Here is a 23637-nt window from a genome sequence, read left to right on the forward strand (position 1 = left end):
TGAGCTATAAACCCATTTGAGTATATGTATTCAATGGCACTCTTGTTGTGGCACAGACAGTAACAGTGCACATTTGGGGGTGGACTGTGTCAGCAGCTCATATACATTCTATTGCCTGTCAGTCTTCTCTTGCTTACGTTGCCGCCAAGTGCTGTCACCTTTGATGAGATGGCAGTTAATTTGTCTGGAAGCCAAAAGACTAAATGCCCAAAAAACCTTCTCCTCCTTCCCAATCTGAAGGATTGAGGAGATATAAAGTGAAAGTTTTGTTGCAAATAATCTAATGTAACAGTCTGAATATCTTCAGTTTTAGAGTCTTGATCACAAGAGCAACCTAAAGTACTGTTAAGAATAAATGTGTGAGCAAAGGAATAGTAAGCATTATGGACATGTTATTTCGGTGCTGAATGCGTTAGCAAGAAAATCCAGCTGATGTGCTTATCGCTGTTCCTGATCTGCCTTCCACTGGCCAAAAGTGTGGGGAGTCCCTTACCAGCTACAAAAACTTCTATCTTCCTCCTTGACAACCTCCACAATGCAGTGTCTTCACCTCTGCCAATATAAACTTTGAATATTATTTTTTGTGCTTTACCTTAAACTAAACAATGAATACTGCAAAGGCTCTATTATTTATTTTCATGCTTTTATAAGACCTGTGAAGGTTTATCTCTCCAAAGGCACTGCATAATTGCCATTAGTAGTAGTGAAGCTTTTAACATTATAATTTGGGTGCCTCCTGCTCCTGATGCTCAGTAACTCCTCCACTGCATGTTTCCCGTCTTAGTCTTTACCACTGACTTTTAGCAGTGATGAACAGTTCCTCATTTAGCATGTATATTGGGTTTCTAGAACACACCCAAAAGAGATGCCATCAGTTTTTACCCCTTTGAACTATGTAACTGCATGTATGAGACGTTCTAACATTTTGGAGTCATTTGACTGGTCAGAGCTTTGATATGGTAGGTAATAGTGCTATCCCCTTCCAGTTTCTGGACCTCTTAAATGTGTTAATGTGGCCTTCTTGTCTAAAGGGGCTTGTTTTTCCATCTTACTAACTTGACCCAAGAATCTTGAAAATTGTGACTTTGCTCATTAACGCTTTTTGAGGTAGTAGTGTGTTTTCATCAGTACCCTAATACTTTCTCATATAGAGCAAGAACATAACTGCTATCATTTTTTAACTTGGAGCTCTTCATTCCAGAAGAAAGCTAGAATAGTACTGGGCATGGTGTAAGCTTATTGAGACACACACCAGTAACTTATCCAGACAGATACCTCCAATTTATAGACACGTCAAAAGACAGACGTATGCCCTTTATCAGAGGCCATATCTACTCATTATTTCTTAACTGGTTGAGGCTTTGTTCGGATAACCCTCATCCATGCCTCAATCTCCACAATACACATACTGTGGCTATGCATTTGGAGGTTACCTAGTAGGATTAGTTCGTATATGACATAAAACCCTGTTCATACTAACTACTTGATCTAAATTCCCCAGTAGGGTGCTTAGATTCTGCAGCTGTCCAGTACCCTTATTGGCAATTCTGCAGTGGCTTTGGATAGATAAACCTCCACAAGTTTAACAAAACACAAAAATGAATAATAGCGTCTTTGTGGTATTCGTTGTTTAGTTTACAGGAAAGCACAAACATTAATACTGAAAGTTATCGCCTTCAATGCACTGCAAAAGTTTATACTGGCAGAGGGAGAGAACTGCATTGTGGAGATTGTCAACGGGGATGCTAGAAGTTTTGGACTCCCAAAACATTTGGCCGCTGGGAGGCAAGTCAGGAAATGTGTGCTTAGCACATCAGCTTAATGTTCTTGCTAAAACATTCAGCACTAAAATAGTTAACCTTAAGGTGCTGTTTGTTTATGACTTTCATCCTTTCAGGAAATCTGTGCTGCTTTAAACATTAGAGACCTAAGTCAAAATTTCAGTCCATAACATTGTAATAACCCTAGAGGCATATCAAGAGTGTTGAAAGCTAGGGTGTACATTTGGAAAGTACAAAGACTAACCATCTGGGCCAAAACAAAAAGCTTTGAAATTGGCTCCTTATGTTCTCTGCATGAATGTGGTAGTAAAATACTGGAGGCAACTAGCTTATATTACACTTACTATAACATTACTATGCTAATATACCCTCACAAAAGCAAAAAAGAAAAAATTGAGTTGTGGCTTCCAGATAATCTTCTGCTTATAATGTGCATTGGCATTTCTTGATAAATAGTGTTTTGATTTCCTCTAATAGTACTAAATATACTTCCTGATTAGGAACTGAATGTGCTGCGATAACTGCAGCAAGTTAAAAGTAGTGCGACATCTTCAAGTCAGAATTTCTGTGGTCCTGTGTGCAGTTTGTTCACAATAAATCACTGCTATTTTTAATTGCATTGTGCTAAAAACATTTTTTGGTGTTTTTGCTTCATGGTCAGTATTCAGATCAGGAAAACTGGATTTAGAGAATGGTTCTGAAACTGAAGACCTCATGTTAAATCTTAACTAACTTTGACATTGACTTGCATTCAGGTAACTCTTAATGTGAAAATCCAGTTAGGTCTACAATTTGTCCACTAGTTTTTATCTATTTGAAAAGTCTACAATCTTAAAGTGCTTTAAACATAAAGAAATAACTCTTTTATGAGAAATTCTGCATCCAGTGTGTGCAATTCCAATTTTCAGAAGTTTTAAATTAATAATTAACATTAATGTTCAGTGTATGCAATATATTAACTGTATACAGAGCACCCCAATTTAGTCTTTCACTCCCTCTTTAAAAACTTAAACTTCAGATTGTTCCACTAGAGTTCTCTCCACTAATTTCTGGTCTGATATCAGTAGACTTTGAGTATAAAGCTATTCAGTTTTAATTCTGAAGTGCATTTCTCTTGTTTCCTCTAGCTTTTACAAAACTGATCACAGTAAATGGGCAAGAATATCATCTTCAGCTAGTAGACACAGCTGGCCAAGTAAGTGACCTTTGTTGTCTGAACCATTCCTTCAGAATGAAGACTACATGTTTTATTGCTACTCCTGTAGGATTAGAGTGCTATTGTCCTGTGTTAAGCAAAACACCACAATTGATATATTTGAATAAAGGGGGTCTGAAGGCCTTTACACTTTGCTTACAGCACTAAACTAGTATTTGCTAATTTAGCAGTAATTGAATTAACTTCCAATGTGATACTATCAAATAGTATAGTCCCCCAAAATTAGTAGAAATGTGTTCAGATTGTTTGGGGTTAATAGAGAGGGGCTATTAAACATTGCTAAAGCAGTGTATTGTAGTGGTTTTTTTTTTTTTAAACTAGTGTTTGGAAAGTGAATTTGGCTACATCAAACAAAATACAAAAAATACGGTTACGTCGACGCGTCACTTTTTAATGTAATGTGCTAGTAATGCCTGTTAGCATTCTTGATTGCATTCATTTAATGCAGAAGGGCTAAACTGATAGAACCTATTATTGCAGACTCCAAGACCAGCTGCCATAGGCTATGCATAACCAAAATGAAGGTGGGCGTTATTTTATTTGTAATCGGTGATAATTACTGACATTCATATTTCTGTGCTGCTCATGAATGAATGTCTAGTGGGCATTGACAAATATGCTGGATCCTGCAACTAAAATAGACTACTACATTTTGTTAAATCCCAGAGAGTAGGTGGGTTGCTTGTGCACACAGTCTTGGAGATACCGGGAATGTTCCAGGAGGTTTTGAACATAAATGGTCTATGAAACAGTCATTTAGCTTGATGATGATAGGGACTCTCTGCAAAATTTAGCTTCCATAAAGAAATACTCAAGCATGTGTCAATGCATGATGCTAATGTAATCCCATGGCTGTGTATGTGTATATTTCATGATTTTGTATTTCTAAGGATTTAAATTCAGGACAAGATTATGGAGAGTTTGCCCTTTGCCTTTTTATTGTATGGCATCTCCACTACGGGCACGAATATCCCTCACTCATAGTTCTGTCACTCCTGTGTGTGGTAGGGTTTCAGAGCAGCATGAGCAGTGTTACACAATTTCTTCATCAAGAAATAGTTCCCAATGGTAAGTTGTGTGTCTGTAGAATCAGTTCCCATGCAGCACAGAGGGAAGGGGTTTTATGCAAGGTACTTCCAGGTGCCAAACAGAGTTGAGGTTGGAAACCCATCCTAGACCTGAGGCTACTTACTCACCACCTATGTGGAGGCACAGAAATTCAAAATGACGTTTGCAATGATGATTCCATCATTAGAGCAAGGAGATTTGATTCTCAGTCCTTGACCTTCAAGATGCATATTTCCACCTCGCTACCCACCCACCCCACAAACAATTCCTCAGTTTCATTATTAGCCATGAGCACTTTCACTATGGAGTGCTCCCCTTCGGCCTATCATCCAGACTGAGGGCCTTTTCGAAGGTTCTCTGTGGTAGCAGTGAAGCGCTGCAGGAAAGATATCTTGGCTTCCCCTTACCTGGATGGCTGGGTGCTGAAAGGCCACTTCCTGGAACTGATGTCTTACGCAACTTCTGAGGCCATAGACCTCTTCCTTGAATAGGGCCTACAACTGAACATACAAAAAATCTGTTTTGACCCCTGTGGAAAACTTAGAGTTCATAAGGGCACATCTTGATCCAGTGACAGCAAGAGCCTACCTTCCTCTGCACAGGTTTGTGGCTCTTTCCAACACAGCAAACACAATTCAGCTTAGCCCCCAAACCATGGTCAGGAACTGCATTTAATTACTGGGACAAATACAGCCCACCACCTTTGTTACACCACCTTTGTTACAGAACATGCCAGGCTTTGACTGCCGTGCCTTCAAGGGTGGCTTAGAACAGTCTGTTCATCCACCAGACAGTCTAAATATGCTTCTTCCCGTACCTACCTTTGTAAAACAATGCCTTGACTAGAAAGACCATCACGGCATGTGCAGAGCAGTTCCAGTTACACGTCCTCACCCAATCGTCAGAACGACAAATGCATCTCTGCTAGGGTGGGAGCACATATAGACACTTACAGGATTCAGGGCAGGTGGTTGTCACAAGAGACAGTGACAACCACCTGCCCTGGAACTCCTGGAATCTCAAGAGCAGTCTCCTGGAACTCAAGAGCAGTCAGATATGCCTGTCTCCAATTCCTATCACTAATCAGGGGCAAACAAATAAGATCATAACAGATACTATCATGCGTGTTTTACATCAGCTGCCCAAGAGGAGCAAGATCTCCTTCCCTCTGCACTGAGGCTGTCAGGCTTTGGAACTGGTACATAAAACCAGATCACCATCATAGTTACCTATTTGCAGGCATGTTCTGAATCCATGGGAGACGCACTCAGCAGACTCTTCTTCCAAGACCATGAGTGAGAAATAGACCCCCTCCCCCCAACGAATTACACAACGTATTCAGTCAATGGGGCACCCCTCAGATAGACTAGTTTGCCACAGAGTCAAGTAAGAAATGCACCCGCTTTGGCTCAAGGGATGGATTGGGTCACCATTCCTTGAGGGATGCTTTTCACCTTCAGTGATCATCAACCCTACTGTATGCATTCTTACCAGCTCCCTTAATAGCCAAAGCAATGCTCAAAATAAAGATCGATAGAGCCAGTGTCATTCTAATAGTTCCAACCTGGCACAGGCAAATGTGGTTTCCTTACAGGATACAGCTGTTTGCTCTCAGATTACTCTTCATGCTGCTCCCTGTCTCTCCCAGAAGGGCAGGAAGATGAAGCATCATGAGATTGGGATGAAACCTCTAAAAGCATGGTTGGTCGATGGCTCACAGGATTATTAGAGACAGCCTGTTCGAAGACGTAAAGAGTACTATTACACAGCAAGAAACAATCTACTCATTACCCATATTCTCAAAAATGGACACAATTTGTCAGCTGGTATGACTAGACAGATTCCACCAATGATCACGTCACTTCCAGATATACGGGGATGTGCCCTAACTCTGAAAACCTCAGGTCTATCAGTTGAGCTCTATACAAATCCACCTGGCGCAACCATCACGGCTTTCCACCCCAATAAAAGTTTATTCTATCTTTGCCTATCTGACCACAGTGAGATTCCTTAGAGGACTGGGAAACCACCAGACCAACATCCTACTCCAATATGGGAACTTAATCTGGTCCTTAAATGCCTCACAAGACTGCACCTTTGAACCTTTGACTACCTGCTCACTGCTCCATTTGCAGCAAAGACTGCATTCTCGATAGCCATTACATCAGCACGACACATTGAGAAATAGGTACCTGGATGTCATCACACACACCCACACACACACACACACCCCGCTACAATGTGTTTTAAGGATAAGGTCGTGTGGCACTACCCCAAATTCTTACCTAAGTTTCTTCCGATTTACATCTCAATCAGCCCATTCACATGCCTGGCTTCCACCCCAAATCAAATCTACATAGTCAGGATACACTGTTGCACACCCGGGATGTCAGGAGAGCTCTGGCCTTCTATCTAGACAGAACAAAGACCTTCAGAGACACTGACAAGTTATTCATTCTCTAGCACAGGGGGCAGCAACCTTTGAGAAGTGGCGTGCCAAGTCTTCAATAATTTAAGGTTTCGCATGACAATAATACATTTTACATTTACGGGAACCTCGGGTGAACAGCTGGCTGAGCAGGGCTGGCGGCCGGGACCCTGGCTGGCAGGAGCTGGCGGACAGAACCCTAGACTGGCAGCGGGCTGAGCAGCTCAGCGTGCTGCCAGTCTGGGGTTCCGTCTGACACCCGCGCTGCTGGTCTGGATGGACAGAACCCCGGGCCAGGATCCCAGCTGAGTGGGGCCAGCGGCGTGCTGAGCCACTCAACCCGCTGCCGGTCTGGGGTTCCGGTCGCCGGCCTCTGCCAGCCGGGGTCCCGGCTGCTGGCCCGGGGTTCTATCCATCCAGGCCGGTAGCGGGCTGAGTGGGGCCAGCGGCTGGGACCCTGGCTGGCAGCAGAGTGCCACTAGAAATCAGCTCACGTGCCGCCGACTCCTGCTCTAGCAGATAGGTCAAAAGAGTCAGCCGTCTGTCACCAGAGGTTTCCCAAATGGCTATCAGGCTGCATTAGCTCTTGTTACCAGTCTTGCAACATTCAACTACCTTTGGTTATAAGCATCCATTCTGCAAGGGTTTATTGCCACTTCAATGGCCTTTCTCAAAAATATGCTGTTTATTGAAATCTGTAAAGCTGCTACTTGGGCATCTATATTCATAAACTAGGGAAATGCAACCTAGATGGAGCTACTAAAGTTGAGTGCATAATTGGTTGGGAAAACTGTTCCCAGAGAATAGTTACCAGTTATATAGTTCATAGTCCAGCTGGAAGAGCATATCAAGTGGGGTCCTGCAGGGATCAGTTCTGGATCAGATTCTGTTCAATATTATCATCAATGGTTTAGATAATGGCAAAGAGAGTGTACTTATAAAATTTCCGGACAATGCCAAGCTGGACATGTTTGCAAGTGCTTTGGAGGGTAGGATTAAAATTCAAAATGATCTGGACAACCTGGAGAAATGGTCTGAAGTAAATAGGATGAAAATCAATAAGGACAAATGCAAAGTTTTCCACTTAGGAAGGAACAATCAGTTGCACACACACACAAAATGGGAAATGACTGCCTAGGAAGGAGTACTACGGAAAGGCATCTGGGGGTCATAGTGGATCAGAAGCTAAATATGAGTCAGCAGTGTAATGCTGTTGCAAAAAAAGCAAACTTCATTCTGGGATGTATTAGCAGGAGTGTTGTAAGTAAACACAAAGTAATTCTTCTGCTATGTGCTGATTAGGTCTCAACTGGAGTATTGTGTCCAGTTCTGGGTGCCATATTTTAGGAAAGATGTGGACAAATTGGAGAAAGTCCAGAGAAGAGCAACAAAAATGATTGAAAGTCTAGAAAACATGACACATGAGGGAAGATTGAAAAAATTGGGTTTGTTTAGTCTAGAAAAGAGAAGACTGAAAGGGGACATACCTTTTTAAGTACATAAAAGGTTGTTACAAGGAGGAGGAAGAATAATTATTATTGTTAACCTCTGAGGATAGGATAAGAAGCAGTGAGCTTAAATTGCAGCAAGGGAGGTTTAGGTTGGACATTAGGAAAAACTTCCTAACTGTCAGAGTGGTTAAGCACTAGGATAAATTGCCTAGGGAGGTTGTAGAATCTCTGTCTAACCTGCTCTTTAAAATCTCCAATGATGAACTCCTCTCAGGAATGGTCTAGATCAGTGGTTCTCAACCCGTGAGCTACTTGCAGCCCAATCAGCACACAGCTGCAGCCCATGTGGTACCTTCAGGGCCATACAGGTATGTATATTATGTGGATGCAGCCCACATAACACATGGAGAACTGCATATGTGGCCCACAATGGTAAATAGGTAGAGAACCTCTGGTCTAGATAATGCTTAGTCCTGCCTTGAGTGCAGGGGACTGGACTAAAAGACTTTTCAAGGTCCCTTCCAGTCCTACAACTCATGATTCTATATATACATTCACCAAACACTATGCAAAAACTCATGACTCTGCCTCTGATACTGTGTTTGGATCAACTATTCTTTCCCTTCTACTGGACTTGACTCCGAAGCCCCCTCCATCTTAGAGGGCAGTGCTCGGTAGCCACCTTGGGTGGAGCACCGATAGGGACACTACTGGAAGAAGAAATAGTTACTCACCCTGTGCAGTAACTGTGGTTCTTTAAGGTGTGTGTCCCTATAAATGCTCCTCTGCCTGTCCTTTCCCTCTGCTTCACAGTTCTCTGCCATGGGACTTTGTGGTAGAGAAGGATCTGAGGGCAGTTTTTCCCACACAGAGCTGCATAACAGCTCTGGGCATGAGACTGACTGACATACACATGTGGGCCAAACAGACACTGCTATGAGAAATCTCCAATCAAAGGCACAGGGAGTGTTAGTGCACCTAGAGTGTAGCACCCATAGGGGGACACATCTCAAAGAACCACAGTTACTGCACAAGGAAAAAAGAACAGGAGTACTTGTGGCACCTTAGAGACTAACCAATTTATTTGAGCATGAGCTTTCGTGAGCTACACCTCACTTCGTCGGATGCATACTGTGGAAAATAATATGCTCAAATAAATTGGTTAGTCTCTAAGGTGCCACAAGTACTCCTTTTCTATTTGCGAATACAGACTAACACGGCTGTTACTCTGAAAGCTGCACAAGGAAAGTAACTATTTCTTTTGGTGCTAATATTTTTGAGTTTCTCATTTGCTATGCTGGCCAAATGGCGCTTCCCCATACCTTGCTGTCTTTTGAGTGGTGTTGAACGGTATATTGCAGGCTAGTGGACCAAACATCATGATTTTTGGTCATTTTGTGTCAGGAGCTGGGTAGCTACCTTTCCTTCTCTTGCAAATTGCAATTGTAGAAATCAGAACCCGCCTTCCCAAGAACACTAATTCAGTCTAAAAAGAATACCATAACTCAACCAATTCCCCAGCCAACACAACCTTAAACAGAGTTCATTCTCAGGGTTGAGGTTCAATCTCAGTATCACACAGTTGAAACTAATTCTTAATTAAAATAGCATTGTCTCACCAGTGGTTATTTTTAAACCTTTCTTTCCCATGGATTTTCTTTGAGTTTTCTTTGTTGGCTTCAGTGGGTTGGAGGGGGGAGATCTTGTGAGTAGATGTTGAAAAGCACTGTAAATGCATTAGCACAAGCTTTGCTCAGTTGTGTTTACTTGCCCAATAGACCATGGGGGCTGCTTAGATGGATACATACAACGTAGCAAAGATTATAGTAATAACTGCAGATTCACACACACCACTTTACACCAAAAGTAATTACTGGGCTGCGTTATGCTGTTAGTTGGCAAACTTCTTAAATGTTAACTGTATAATTCCAAAAAGCATCTCTCACAAGCAGATAACAGCCAAGCAGACAGTTGTGAAAGTGTGGATTAGAAAGGGTTGAGATAACAACTATCTCCGTACAGCACAGGATTTGGTACTGAAACTTGTAAAGCTGGAGGGAGTGAAGTGATGGGTTGATGGTGGGAGTACTGTGAAAACAAGAGCCTTGGTTAAAAGGTACTAGAGATTGTGGGGCAGATGGTGATAATTGTTACCAAAGCTATTCCAATTGATAGAAATCCTGTGGAATGCCAAGTACAGTCTAATGCTTTGCACATCCACCATCTTTCTTGCACTTACTATAGAAGTAATCCAAGCCATTTACTTTACAGTCAGTAACCAAGCTGCATGCTTATCTGATATTCGAGCAGTGGTGGGGGCTTTGCCGCACATTAGAGCTGAATATGAGGCACAAGCGAAGACAAGTTCTGTCTAGCTTCACCTTGCTAAAAAGTTGTGAAGGTGGGGGAGGACTAGATAAAGGGTCCTTTCCCACTTGCCCATTAGGAAAGGGGGAAGGAAGGTTCTCCTGCGTCATATAGGCTGACTTGTGGAAGTGAACAGTCTGAGCAAATTGGATTGACTGACGAGATGAAGTGATCTCAAACTAAACTTTAAATCTACCATCAGAACAACATCTATATAGAATTTAGACATCTTGGAAAAACTTTGACCACTTCTATTTTTAAGAAATGTTGAGTGGAGGTAGAGGAAAGACCTAAAACTAAGCATTTTGATATCAAAACATTCCATTTTGAAACTTTTTGGAGTAGAATGTTTTGATTTGTTTTGAATTTTATTTTACAGTATTAGAAAATATCAAAATTGAAACAAAACATTTCAACCCGAAACGCTCTTCTTAATTTTATTTTGTGGGAAATTGTGAAATCCTTTTTGTTTAGTGTATATATGGGAGTGGGGGGGAATCTACAGCTTCTTATCCCCAGCTTCCTTGACTTTTTCCAAATGTCCATATGTAATCCTTAAGGAACATGCAGCCTCCACCAAGAGGCCTGCCATGGAGTCTGATTCACCTGTATTGACATTGTTTTAAATCTTTGCAAATGGTGTTTTTGCAATTATGTCTTAAAATATGGTCAGTGTTTAAAACTGCTGGTGATCTACTGTCACTAAGTTTCTCACCCTTGTGGCAGTAACTGTTTTTAAAAATACCATTTTCCTTCCACAGGATGAATACTCCATATTTCCTCAGACATACTCCATAGACATTAATGGCTACATTCTCGTTTATTCAGTCACATCAATAAAAAGGTAATAGTTCTTCTTTGTGTGTATTCTTATGAGTAAGCTTATGAGACTCATGTGGCTTCAATCCCTGGCTCTGCCACAGACTCCCTGTATGCCCTCAGACAATTCCTGAATATCTGGCTCCATTTCCCATCTGTAAAATGGGAATAACAATTCTCCTCCCAATAGCATTTTGAAAATATCTTTACTGTACCTAAGCAGCTTGCAAACTACAAGTAAAGATAGAATCCAGATTCAAGTGTATTGGTTATGAGCTTTGAGTAAAAAGATGATCAAGCTTAAGTCTTCCTAGTGCTCCTCATTGTGGTATGTGAGTACAAAGAGGCATAAATTGAAACATGACCTAGAATGCTAGGGGCACTGCATGTTTTCTGACTTTTCTCCTTGGGTCAGAACTCATGTGAACATAAGAACCATATTGTTGGTTCTCTTTCCTCTTTGCTGTATGAATTTAGGCTGTGTCTACACTACAGCTTATTTTGGCATCGCTTATGTCATGCACTGGGGTGAATAAATCTTCCCCCATCCCCCAAGCAATGTAAGTTACACCAACATAAACACTGGTGTTGACAGCACTATGTTGGTGGAGAGCTCCTGCCGACATAGTTATCACTGCTTGCAGGGGCTGGAGTAAGTAAGCCAACAGGAGAGCACTCTCCTGTCTGCTTCAAGTGTCCGCGACAGTGACGCAGCTGCACTGGTGTAGTTGCTCTGCTGTAAGCTCTGTAGAGTAGCTGTAGCTGTGCTCTCAAATAGAGCTGATTCTTCTTGGTCGTTTTTTTGTGTTTTGTTGTTTTTTTCTCTCCCCCTCTGCCTTGCCCACCTGTCCAGTTGACTGGTAGAAATTGCCTGTTCAGTAAGGAAGCTCAGTGCTATGAGCTGCCAGGCAATTGACAGTGTATATGAATTTGGCTTGTAAGCTGCTTTATTTGCACTATTGAAGGACATGTCTTACTGTAAAATAGCTTCTCAGAATAGCTATTCAGCTTTCAGAGTTTGAATTAAGATCCTTTCTGCCTTGAGGCCCAGCTTTCTTCTAGGTAATCTCTTTACTGGTAAGAAGCACATTAACCTCTTTATTAGGTTTTTGTACAGTCATTGGCACCATATTCTATTAATCTCCTTCCTTTTTTGGACCCCTACATTCTTGTTTCTATAAATTTGGTGGGTTTTAGTGGCAGGATTTCTTTTTAAAGTTACCTTGTACAGCATCTGCATATCAGTAGAAGAGAAAGAGTTAGCACTTTAAAAATAGTAGCTGCCTTATGTAAGCTGCTAAATAAGTAAAATCTAAGAACCTTCAAGTTTTTTTTAAAAACAGAAGGTACTGAGCGACCTCTCTTCCTGTTCAGCACATAGGGACACTTTGAAAGAACACAGTTGCTTGTATTCTTGACAGGTACTGGAGTGTCTAGTATGTTTGTCCTAATCTGAACTCTACTGGGCTGCTCAAATACTCTTATGGTTGCAAATTACCTTAATGCATAAAGTATATGCAGAGTAGCTTCGTCAGATCTACTCAGTGAAACAAATTAACATTCTGTAGTATTGAGGAATAATGCTAATGGGAGCATATGTTTTAGACAGGTGCTTCTGTCGCTATTTAAAGGATTGTTCAAAGTAACAGGTGATGAAGATGAGACTTGAGTCTTAAGACTGTGAAATAATTATAAAGCACCCCCATGTACAAACTGTCAAACAACACAAACTTGGTGATAGCATTCTCTCCTCCTGGGGGAGGCACTCTGGCTTAATTTTAAGACAATGTTTGAAAGCCTGGGGATTTATGGGACATGGAGTCTCCCATCATCTTGGTCACTAGTTCAGATCGGGGCTTGGCTAGCAGCATGGTCCTAAGTAAAATGAGTTGGTTGTCTCAATCTCAGCCCACTCAAAGGGACAATTGCCTGCATCTGCGACAGTGTACTGAAGATGTGAAGTTCCCTTATTTGTAGTTTCACCTAGAGACATGGATAGAGTAGCAATAGAACTGAGTCTCTGCTGCTAGAGTTACTACCTTTCAACCAGAGTTGAGGCACTTTGATGACCTGGAAGCTTCCACTGATTGTCCTATACCTGATCTGTAATATCTAGAGGATTTAATTCTTTAACTCTGGCTCCAGTTCTCTATTATGTAGTGCTGCAAAGTCAAGCAGTCAGATGAAAAATAGAACTTTGTCCTGCCTGACAGCTGTTGAGATGCCACTGTGGAAGAGTCAAATTCTAGTGTAAGCTTAGCAAAGAACTCCAGAATGTATTCAGACTGCCCTGGGTCTATACCTACATGTTCTTTTCTAGTGGTTTTTTGTTTTGTTTTGTTTTTTAAATGGCTTTTTATTTTACTGCGTGGTTCTTAAAAAGTAGAAATCTACTTGAAGTGTAAGGTGTCATATCCTGTTCTGTCCTGCATCCAGACACTCTAAACAGTAGAACATATCATGTAACACCACTCTCTGATTGCCTAAGTACTCTGGAAAGCCAAAGAGGCTTTGATTTGTCTTCTGCTTGCTTGTTGGTTGCTACTCCAGTCTGACACAAGTTGTTTGTTCTTGGTTCATATAGCTAGGTCACTGGCTATATATTGAGATAGGAACTGAACATTTGAGTACTGATACTGTAGGGTACTTGTTATTTTTGAGTACTTGTTACTTTCCACTTTCTCTTCTATATTGAGTGATTCAAGTGCAGTGTTTGTCAAATGGGAATTCATAAAAATGCTCCTAAAGAAGCAAACAATGCCCTACTTCTCTAAACTAGTCTTAAATTTGCTCACAATCAAGGTTATTGAAGGTTTCTCATTCTGGTTTACCTAATTAAATTCCTAATTTGTATCACAAAGTAGGTTCCATTTCTAGTGAGCAATAACATGCATTGTAATCCACTGTGTACCTCCTTAATGAATCCTCAGTTACTGTCAGCCTGCAGAGAATAAATTGTGGCCCTACAGTTACCTTGTTTTTTAATTTGGAACTTCGTTAATTCCACTTGCTAATGTAGGAAATCTGTTCATAAGGTAGTAAAGATGAAGTGATGTGAAACGTCAGTGTAATGCTACCTGGTCCACTGATACTTCCCCCGTTCTGTTTTGGGTTTATTGGCAATTGTTTGGTCCATTATAACAATCATTAGAGTTCACTGTCTCGGTGTACTTCCATGTTTTTTGTGTTTTCATTGTCTCTTGCAATCTCCTTCCCAAATGTCTACAGGCAACTGATTTAGGCAGGAGAGTGCATACCTAACTGTGGGCCAGATTCTATAGTCTGCTTGTGGTCAGCTGTTGTGGGGGGAAAGAGGCAAAGATGGCTTTAGGCTACTTTTGTGGACCCTGATTCTTGACTAGTTTGACACCAGGCTGGTTTCCTCATGCAGATTAGACCAGTCTTGTACAGGGAGGTATTAAAGGCATCTATCTTTGTGGCACGTATTTAATGCAAAGCTGTGCTTGAAGAATCAGGCCCTTGGAATTTGAGTTCTGATTAAAATGCCACGTAAATGAGCACACTACTTATGGCAATAACGTTTTGAAAGTCAGAACCTACCTACCTTACCCTACAAATAATTTTTAATTGCAATATTTGTGTCCAGTCCAGGTTTATACATGAAATCCCTGTTATAATTGATCAAAGTTGTCTGTCAAACTCCCTCATAGCTCAGTTACTCCAAATGTAATAAAATGGTTGCCATTGCACATCACTGGCTTCATTTGTTTACGACTTGCTTATTCTGCATGGTACTAAATATCCATTAAGTTAGCTGGGTGTGAGGCTTCCTGGCACCTCACAATATTGCTTCTGACCTTAGTAACTCAAGTCTTTGTGTACAGACTTTGTATTAGCACCCATAATTGTAGTATCTGAACAAGCAATGTTTCTCATACAACCTGACAGCTCAGTTTGTGCTTCTCTTGACTTGGAAAGTCACAGTTCAGGCTTTTTCTTCATTTTCAAGTGCATAAATTCTGAATGAAATCACTTGGATTCTATTTTAATTTTGAAATTGAGTGTTGTCCCAATTTAAAATGGAAAGTACTATGAATTTCAGCAAAGCACTACATGCTTAGTATTTCTGCTGCACCTTCCTTCTTAGTGCTTGTTTGGTTTTGAAGCTGTACTTTTAATTTAACCTGGTTACCCAGACTTCCTGCATTGTGCAGCTAAATCTTATTACACATTCTGCCTAAAGTGTACCTACACTCCAAGCAGATTCATCAAACATCCAAATAATGCTTAAGGCATGTCTTTCTCAGTCTTGATTCATACACTTGCAGTGCCCTTTATCTAAAGGAAAAACAAGTATATTAGACAGGATTATCTTGGCCTGTGTAAGAATATTGTTAGATGAACTTGTGTGTTATGGAGTTCTGGCCCAATTTGTCTTTTTGTACAGGAATCAGTAACACATTTAGAGCATCTCAGTTTTATAGCTAAAGTGAGAATAAAGCTTAAACACACAGTCTACAGGTGGAATTAATTGCTTGTGTATTGGGTATTAAGGCTAAACATCAGAGTGCATGTGTGATTTCATCCCTTTATTTTGCAGTTTTGAAGTGATTAAAGTTATCCATGGCAAGTTATTGGATATGGTGGGAAAAGTCCAGTAAGTAGTAACACTTTCATCTCATTTCATTGCAGGTATATTACTAGTACTTTGTTCAGTATGCTATAACAGCTGTTCTAAAAGTGGTTCACTTTTTTTCACAGAATACCCATTATGCTGGTTGGAAATAAAAAAGACCTGCATATGGAACGGTATGTAAATACAATATTTTTTTCTGAAAAATTTAAGATACCATAACAGTTCTCCATTGCAACATCACTTGTAACAATTTCAATGCAATTTTCTTCTTAGGAACTAAATTATAGGTATGTAATTTTCCATAGCTAAAAAGTTAGCATAAGCTAACCTAATTCTAAATTAAACTAAGTTATCATAACTAAGATACTGTGGACTTGAATATGGAAGTGAGAGCTAGGAGCTACTGAATTCTAATCCTGACTCTCGCTTTGGGGCAAGTCACTTAACCTCTCTTTCATCTACAAAATGGAGTAGTTGCATGTTTACTTCATAGGAATGTTGTGACAATAACTTTAAAGCACTATATAAAATGGAGTTATTCTAAAATATCGTAAAAATGGAAAGTAAGTATTGCAAGACCCAAATTTTACTTGAACATGTTTTTACTGCATGCAAAGCAGTTTAATACTTCATAGAGCATGAAGTACTGCAAGGAAGTAACTGCAGTTGCATGGCAAATGCTGGTTTCAGAGTAGCAGCCGTGTTAGTCTGTATCCATAAAAAGAAAAGGAGTACTTGTGGCACCTTAGAGACTAATAAATTTATTAGAGCATAAACTTTCATGAGCTACAGCTCCCTTCTCTAACTTCTCCATAAGCCATCAAACATTTTCTTTGCTGTAATAATTTATACTGTTTTCTGTTTGGTCAGGGTGATCAGTTATGAAGAAGGGAAAGCTTTAGCAGAATCCTGGAATGCAGCTTTCTTGGAATCCTCTGCTAAAGAAAATCAGGTAACCAATTAACATCCACTTTGATACGCTGCAGTTTAAATAGTGGGATTTGGTATCAAAGGATCTTTAAATGTCTCCACATGTGCCTCATCACAATGGGAAGAAAACTACTATATGCTGTATAGCTGTGTATTGGCAATAGAAAGTGAAATGATTACTTGCAGTGAAGTCCATGTGTGCAAGCTTGTCCAAATATTTCATTGAGAACTGAAGATAAAGTAAGGTTGTTGAAAGGAGAAATATGTGACTAAAGGTGTAACTTAATTATATGTGTGTTTGGTTCTGGTGCTAAAGTGGAAAGAGTTAGATTCAGTGTAAACTCTCTTCCCTAAGTTGAAGTGGTAATGGCTTGATCTGTATCGGTACCTTCAAAAATAGAGAATTAATTGCTGTATCCTTAGCAGGAACATACCGCTGAAAGGATAGTATTGTGAGTAAGGCACTAGCCAGCCCTTAGATTTGGGTTCTTTTCCAGGCTCTGCCAGTGTGCTTCCATTCCCTCTGAAATAGGAGTAATGTAATGTTTCTCTGCCTCACAATCATAAATACTGGGGAGGGTCTCAAATCTTGTAGTGATGTGGGTTGTGTTAATGGATGGATGGCCACAATCTGACCAAATATAACCAGGAAACATTGTAAATGTTACCATTGTTATTTCTAAATGGTGACAAAACTAGCAGATTTAATTTCATTTTAACCTAACACTAATCTTTGGTGTAATAGCTTCCTCATTTACCCCTGAATATGTTCCAGTATTTCATAGAAATGTACAGCTGGAAAGGGCATTGAGAGGTCAAGTCCATCCCCCTGCACTGAAACAGGACCAAGTAAACCTAGACCATCCCTGACCGGTGTTTGTCCAACCTGTTCTTTAAAACCTTGAATGATAGGGATTCCAGAAGCTCTCTTGGAAGCCTATTCCAGAATTTAACTACCCTTATAGTTAGAAAGCTTTTCCTAATATATAACCTACATCAGTGGTTCTCAACCAGGGGTCCAGGGCCTCCTGGGGGGCCATCAGCAGGTTTCAGGGGGGCCACCAAGCATGGCCAGCATTAGACTCACTACAGGCAAGAGCAGAAAGCCGAAGCTCAGCATACAGAACTGCAGCCCGGGATACAGAGCCACACCACCTGGGTCCAGATCCTGAGCAACTTAGCTTTGTGGGGTCCCCTTTGTTGTGGAGCCCCAGGGAATTCCCTGCTTGCTACCCCCAATGCCAGCCCTGGCTTTTATATACAGAAAAACAGTTGTCGTGGTACAGCTGGGCCATGGAGTGTTTATAGCATGTTGTGGGGGGGGAACCTCAGAAAGAAAAAAGTTGAGAGCCCCTGAGCTACCTCTCCTTTGCTGCAGATCAAGCCCATCACTTGTCCTACCTTGAATAGACCTGGAAACCAGTTGATTACTGTCCTCTTTATAACAGCCCTTAAGATGTTTGAAGATTTATGAGGTCCCCTCCCTGCCAGTCTTTTGTCTTAAGATAAAAAACTGGGTAAGTGTTTAATCTTTCTTCATAGGTCAGGTTTTCTAAACATTTTATCATTTTTGTGCTCTCCTCAGTTTCTCGACATCTTTCTTGAAGGGTGGCACCCAGACCTGGACACTGTACTCCAGCTAAGGGCTCACCAGTGACCATTATCTCCCTTGTCCTACATATGATACTTCTATTAATACACCCCCAGAATATATCAGCCTTTTTTTTTAAACTACATTACCTTGATTCAGATTTTGTTATCCACTGTAATCCCTAGATCCTTTTCAGCAGTACTGCCCCCATTTTGTAGTTCATTTGACTTTTTTTCCTTCCTGAATGTAGTATTTTGCTCATGTCTTTATTGAATTGCCTCTTGCTGACTTCAGACCAATTCACTTACTTGTCAAGGTTGTTTTGAATTCTGATCCTGTCCTCCAAAGAGCTTACAACCTCTCACAGCTTGGTGTCATCCAAACTTTAAGTCTACTCTCCACTCAATTATCCAAGTCATTAATGAAAATATTCAGTAGTGACGGACCTTTGGAACCTCCACTAGATATGCCCTCCCAGCTCGATAAGGAGCCACTGATTATTACTGAGTATGGTTTTTCAGCCAGTAGTGCACCCACCGTATAGTAATTTTATGTAGCCCACATTTCCCGAATTTCATTGTGAGAATATCATATGGGATTGTGTCAAAAGCCTTATATAAAGCCAAAAATCATGACTGTTGTTTCCCGCAACCCACCAGGCCAGTCAAAATCCATGCTAGCTATTCCTCTAGGTGCTTACAAATTGATTGTTGAATAATTTGTTCCAGTATCTTTCCAGGTATTGAAGTTAGGCTAACTGGTCTATAATTCCCCAGTCTTTGTTCCCATTTTTGAAGATGGTTACTATGTTTATCCTTCTCCAGTCCTTAGGGACCTCCCCCATCCTCCAGGAGTTCTCAAAGATAATTGCTAATGGTTCCAAGATTGCTTCAGCTAGTTCCTTAAGTACCTGAGATTAAATTAATCAGCCGCAATCAACTTGGAATACATCTAACTTACCTAAATATTCTCTAACCTGTTCTTTCCCTATTCTATCTTGAGTTCCTTTCCCCTTTTTTGTTGTTAAATATCACAGGGTGGATTTGATTGAAATCAAATTGATTTAATCATGATTTAAATCACTAGTCAAGAAGACTCTATTAATCATGGATTTCTACATAAAAGTGCATTCTTGTTGGTTGTTATAACCTTAATACATATTCTTCACAACTCGGAGATGTTAGGTTTCATTTTTAGAAGGTACATTCTGTACATTTTTAAAGGTTTCAGAGTAGCAGCCGTGTTAGTCTGTATTTGCAAAAAGAAAAGGAGTACTTGTGGCACCTTAGAGACTAACCAGTTTATTTGAGCATAAGCTTTCGTGAGCTACTGCTCACTTCATCTGAATGCATCCGATGAAGTGAGCTGTAGCTCACGAAAGCTTATGCTCAAATAAATTTATTAGTCTTTAAGGTGCCACAAGTACTCCTTTTCTTTTTGTACATTTTTAAAGTGATTTTACTTTGAAAACTTTTCAGATTAGTTTTACAGTTATATCAGAAAATGAATGATTGTTTGGTTATTTCATTTACCAAAGGTAATTGAAGCGGATATTTATGAAGTCATTGAGAAGTGAACTATCTCCAATTCAACAGATTAATCATTAATATTTGGAGGATTTTCTTGCCATGCTATATTAGGAGTAGAACATCACCAGACATTTAAATTGTTTGTTTTAACTAAAACAACGACGTTATGTATTCTGGATTTTTTTCTTCAACAGCAAACATCTAATATTTTAACAAAACAAGCATATGAATTTTTGAATGTAAACATTCATGTTTTTTAAAATCAGGTTTGTTTTGTTAAAATTATTTAACTAAAATCATTAAATGAATTTTTTTTTTTTTTTTTAAATTAAACAGACTGTCAGCCAGGTCAACATGAGAAACTTAAAATATTGGCTTTTGCAGCTAACTCAGTCACCTTCATTTTCCTATTTGTTCATAATCTGGAAAAGAAAAACAAGCTTTCCTGCTTTTTTCAGGTCGCAAATGATTTCTCAATTTGGAATAAATTAGTCCAAAGGAAGAAAATATTATTTCTACACCAGCAGAAGAAGGTACTGCTGTTAAGTGAGATTATCACTTTAGCAATATCTGAATCCAAGTGCTTAAGTGACTTCCACCAGTTCACTGGTGTGACTTTCTTTAAAACATCATCAGCAAACATACATTTCTTGAATGGTTCCTATTCCCAAACTGGGTCTCTTTTACAGCCTGCTGCCATTATAGGTTTTCCCTTCTAATGAGAGAATGGTAGAGCTCAAATCAATGAAGGCTACACTCGGGAAGACCTCAAGACTTCTGGAATATGCTGCTCAAACAGTTTCACTTTTGTTTCTACTTCCTGTCCTTCCCTTCTCACATTTATCTCCAGACTTCTCCTTGTCCAGACCTATTCCGCCCCCAACAATCTTCTATTCACTAAACTTTTTGAAACTTCTCACTTTTAGAGAGAGGTAAAGGATTGACTCTGTGTACACACATTTGCAGAGGTACAATAGGGTTGAAGTCTGTTATTTCTCACCTCTATATATTTATTTATTTTAAAACATTTTTGCTGTTAACAAGCATGTTATCTCTGGAGACACATACAGTTTGAGAACTGCAAAACTAAGCATCTTTGAGGGTATCTTCAGAGTAATTGCAAATTGGGTGGTGGGGCAATCAGTTCCCATGGCTGTATATAGGGCTTAATCTGTCATGTTCTTTGACCTCTTCCCTAGTTCACTTTAACGGGCTGTGGGTTTGAAGTAATAGGCTGTCATACTCAAATGTCATTTTTAATTTGGTTGTAACAAGCTATGTTGCTAGTGAAACTTTTGCCTTATGGAATCCAGGCTCATGATGGGGTCAGAGGAACAGTATCAGATTGGTTTGTGATGAAGAAGGAGGCTCCAAGCAGACCCTTATGCTAGTGGAAAGTTCACTAGCACCTCTCTATACCTAAAATTAGGAATCAAATCTGTATCTTTCCTGAAGGTCTTTGTGCAACCAGACAGACAATCCTGCAAGGTGGAACATTGTCTCCTGGTAAAATCATACCTCTTTTATCCTTTCATACATGTAATTGCCAGAACTTGTGCTGCTGGTAGTGGACAATCGAGAAAATCTAGTTTCCGCAGGGCGAAAGAACATAACGGCCATACTGGGTCAGACCAAAGGTCCATCTGGCCCAGTATCCCGTCTTCCGATAGTGGCCAATGCCTGGGGCTTCAGAGGGAATAAACAGAACAGGTAATCAAGTGATCCGTCCCCTGTTGCCCATTCCTAGCTCCTGGAAAACAGAGGCTAGGGACACCATCCCTGCCCATCCTAGCTAATAGCCATTGATGGACCTATCCTCCATAATCATATCTAGTTCCTTTTTTGTTATATTTTGTTATATATATATATATATTTTGTTGTACTATTTTGTTATAGTCTTGGCCTTCACAACATCCCCTGGCAATGAGTTCCACAGTTTGACTGTGAGTTGTGTGAAGAAATACTTCCTTTTGTTTTGTTTAAACCTGCTGCCTATTAATTTCATTTGCTGACTCCTTGTTCTTGTGTTATGAGGAGTAAATAACACTTCCTTATTTATTTTCTCCACACCAGTCAAGAAAATTGATAGTACAAATCTTACAAAATCTTCTGCAGATCCAAAGGAAGTCACCATTTAATTTTTGTAGTACTTGAATTCTTCGTTCAGATTTTGGCAAGTTTAATGCCACTCTTCAGTCTAGTTCCGGAGTAGTGCAAAAATATGAAGGTTGTAAACATCCTGTAAAATCCTTCAGTGAATAGTAGACTTGCAGCTAAGTGGTTTTAGAAGACAAGCTGTACACAAATGCTCCACTCTAGAACAAATTCTTTAAGCTAAATCTGACTTAAGTGCAGTCAACTTTTATTAGTTAAACAATCTAGCTGGCATTCAGTTTTTTCCCATTGCTAAATATACATCTTTGTAACGGCTCACTAATTCATATTGTGGATTTATTGATAACTTTCTGAAACCTGAAGTGACACTCTGTAGTTCTGTAGCCTGCTTTTTCTATAAAGAAGTTAGTTTTTTCATGACACCTAGCATATTAAATTGCTGTACTAACTATCACACACTAGTACACAACTAAGTCGGTGAGGTCACTTGTTCTATACAATGTTTCGTAAATCCAGTAGTTTTCAAGAAGCGGAGAGATCGGTACCTTTGCCAGCCAGTAAAGACTGCACAGAGAAGGATCAGGTTCCACTAATCTTTCTAAGACTGACACAGCTATTGTGTGGCTGCCTCTGGCTACAGCCAGAGAATAACTCTGTCTAGCATGTCCAGGGCTCAGGTACTCCAAAGGCCAAAGCTGGGACAGCCACCTTTGGTACTGCAGGCAGCTGCTGGGGATCTTGTGACTTACGCTCTTCAGGAAGGAAGGTGAAAGGTAGGAGATTTCCCTTAAATGAAGAGACCAGGCAGGGAGCAGGACAGGGAAGCATCCCTTTCAACAGGAACCAAAGACAGGAACATCCTACTGGTTCTGGAGACACTTCCTCCTCTTCTGAGAGATTTCACACTGCCACCAAGGAACCTCTGGGATAGGGACCCCCTTTGAGGAGCCAAGATTGTCTTCCATGACTTTAAAGCCCCCTCCAGTTCAGAAGGCAGAGGCTTCCTCTAGCTTGGGAGCAAGGCTTGTTATTCTCCAGGTGGTGGCTGCTGTCTTGGGTGGACAAAGGCCAGCATCCTTTAGGAGCAAGAAGTCTCTGAGCACTTGCCCTCTGGTTAGATTCATAAATTCTCCAGCTGCTGTCTTCTGGCCATGATAATACCAGCACCCTGACTATTGGGACTGGACTATGACCATGCTCCACCCTCTCTTTATCCTCCTGCTTGCAGGAAAGCTAGCATCTTGCTTAGAGGACTACCCAGATTCTATAAATCTGGAGTCGAAGTTCTTCCTACAGCTAAAGAAATGAGCCCCAGGTACAGAAGGAGCTTTGATCCTTCTACTGGAAAAGGAAGACACAGCTGACCCAGTTTCCATAGATCCCCTCCCATGGAGTTCGTACAGGGCCCTGAAACAACTACTCATCCATCTGCACGTTAGGCATGGTGGCCAGAGAATGGAAATACCCAAAAAATCTTGTAATACAATGCAAAGGGATCCTGGGATACTTGCCAAAAATTAAGAAAACGTGACAATCTCCTGAATGGAAAAGAGAATGGCAATACTTGTTATGGGAACTTTTTAAAGAGATGCTCAACAGATGTTGAATCTGTGTTGAAAAGAGCATATGAGTTGACGGGCAACTCTTCACAAGAAGTCACATGTTGCATATTTCTCTGACAGGTTTCAGAGTAACAGCCGTGTTAGTCTGTATTCGCAAAAAGAAAAGGAGTACTTGTGGCACCT

At 40.4% G+C, this 23637-nt stretch overlaps 1 protein-coding gene across 2 annotated transcripts in view; it reads left to right on the forward strand.

The window, feature by feature from the left end:
• The window catches only part of RHEB (Ras homolog, mTORC1 binding), a 60733-nt gene that overhangs the window by 30175 nt on the left and 6921 nt on the right, over positions 1-23637 (forward strand). Inside the window, exons 3-7 of one of the 2 annotated variants that reach the window (XM_073334630.2) lie at positions 2909-2976; positions 11073-11155; positions 15692-15748; positions 15853-15900; positions 16598-16679. In XM_073334630.2, the coding sequence (XP_073190731.1) occupies positions 2909-2976; positions 11073-11155; positions 15692-15748; positions 15853-15900; positions 16598-16679 (338 nt within the window). The remainder of the gene's footprint in view (positions 1-2908; positions 2977-11072; positions 11156-15691; positions 15749-15852; positions 15901-16597; positions 16680-23637) is intronic. The other variant, XM_073334631.2, reaches the window with a different exon arrangement.

Source organism: Lepidochelys kempii, chromosome 2 (assembly GCF_965140285.1).
Source record: "Lepidochelys kempii isolate rLepKem1 chromosome 2, rLepKem1.hap1, whole genome shotgun sequence".
Taxonomy (NCBI): domain Eukaryota; kingdom Metazoa; phylum Chordata; order Testudines; family Cheloniidae; genus Lepidochelys; species Lepidochelys kempii.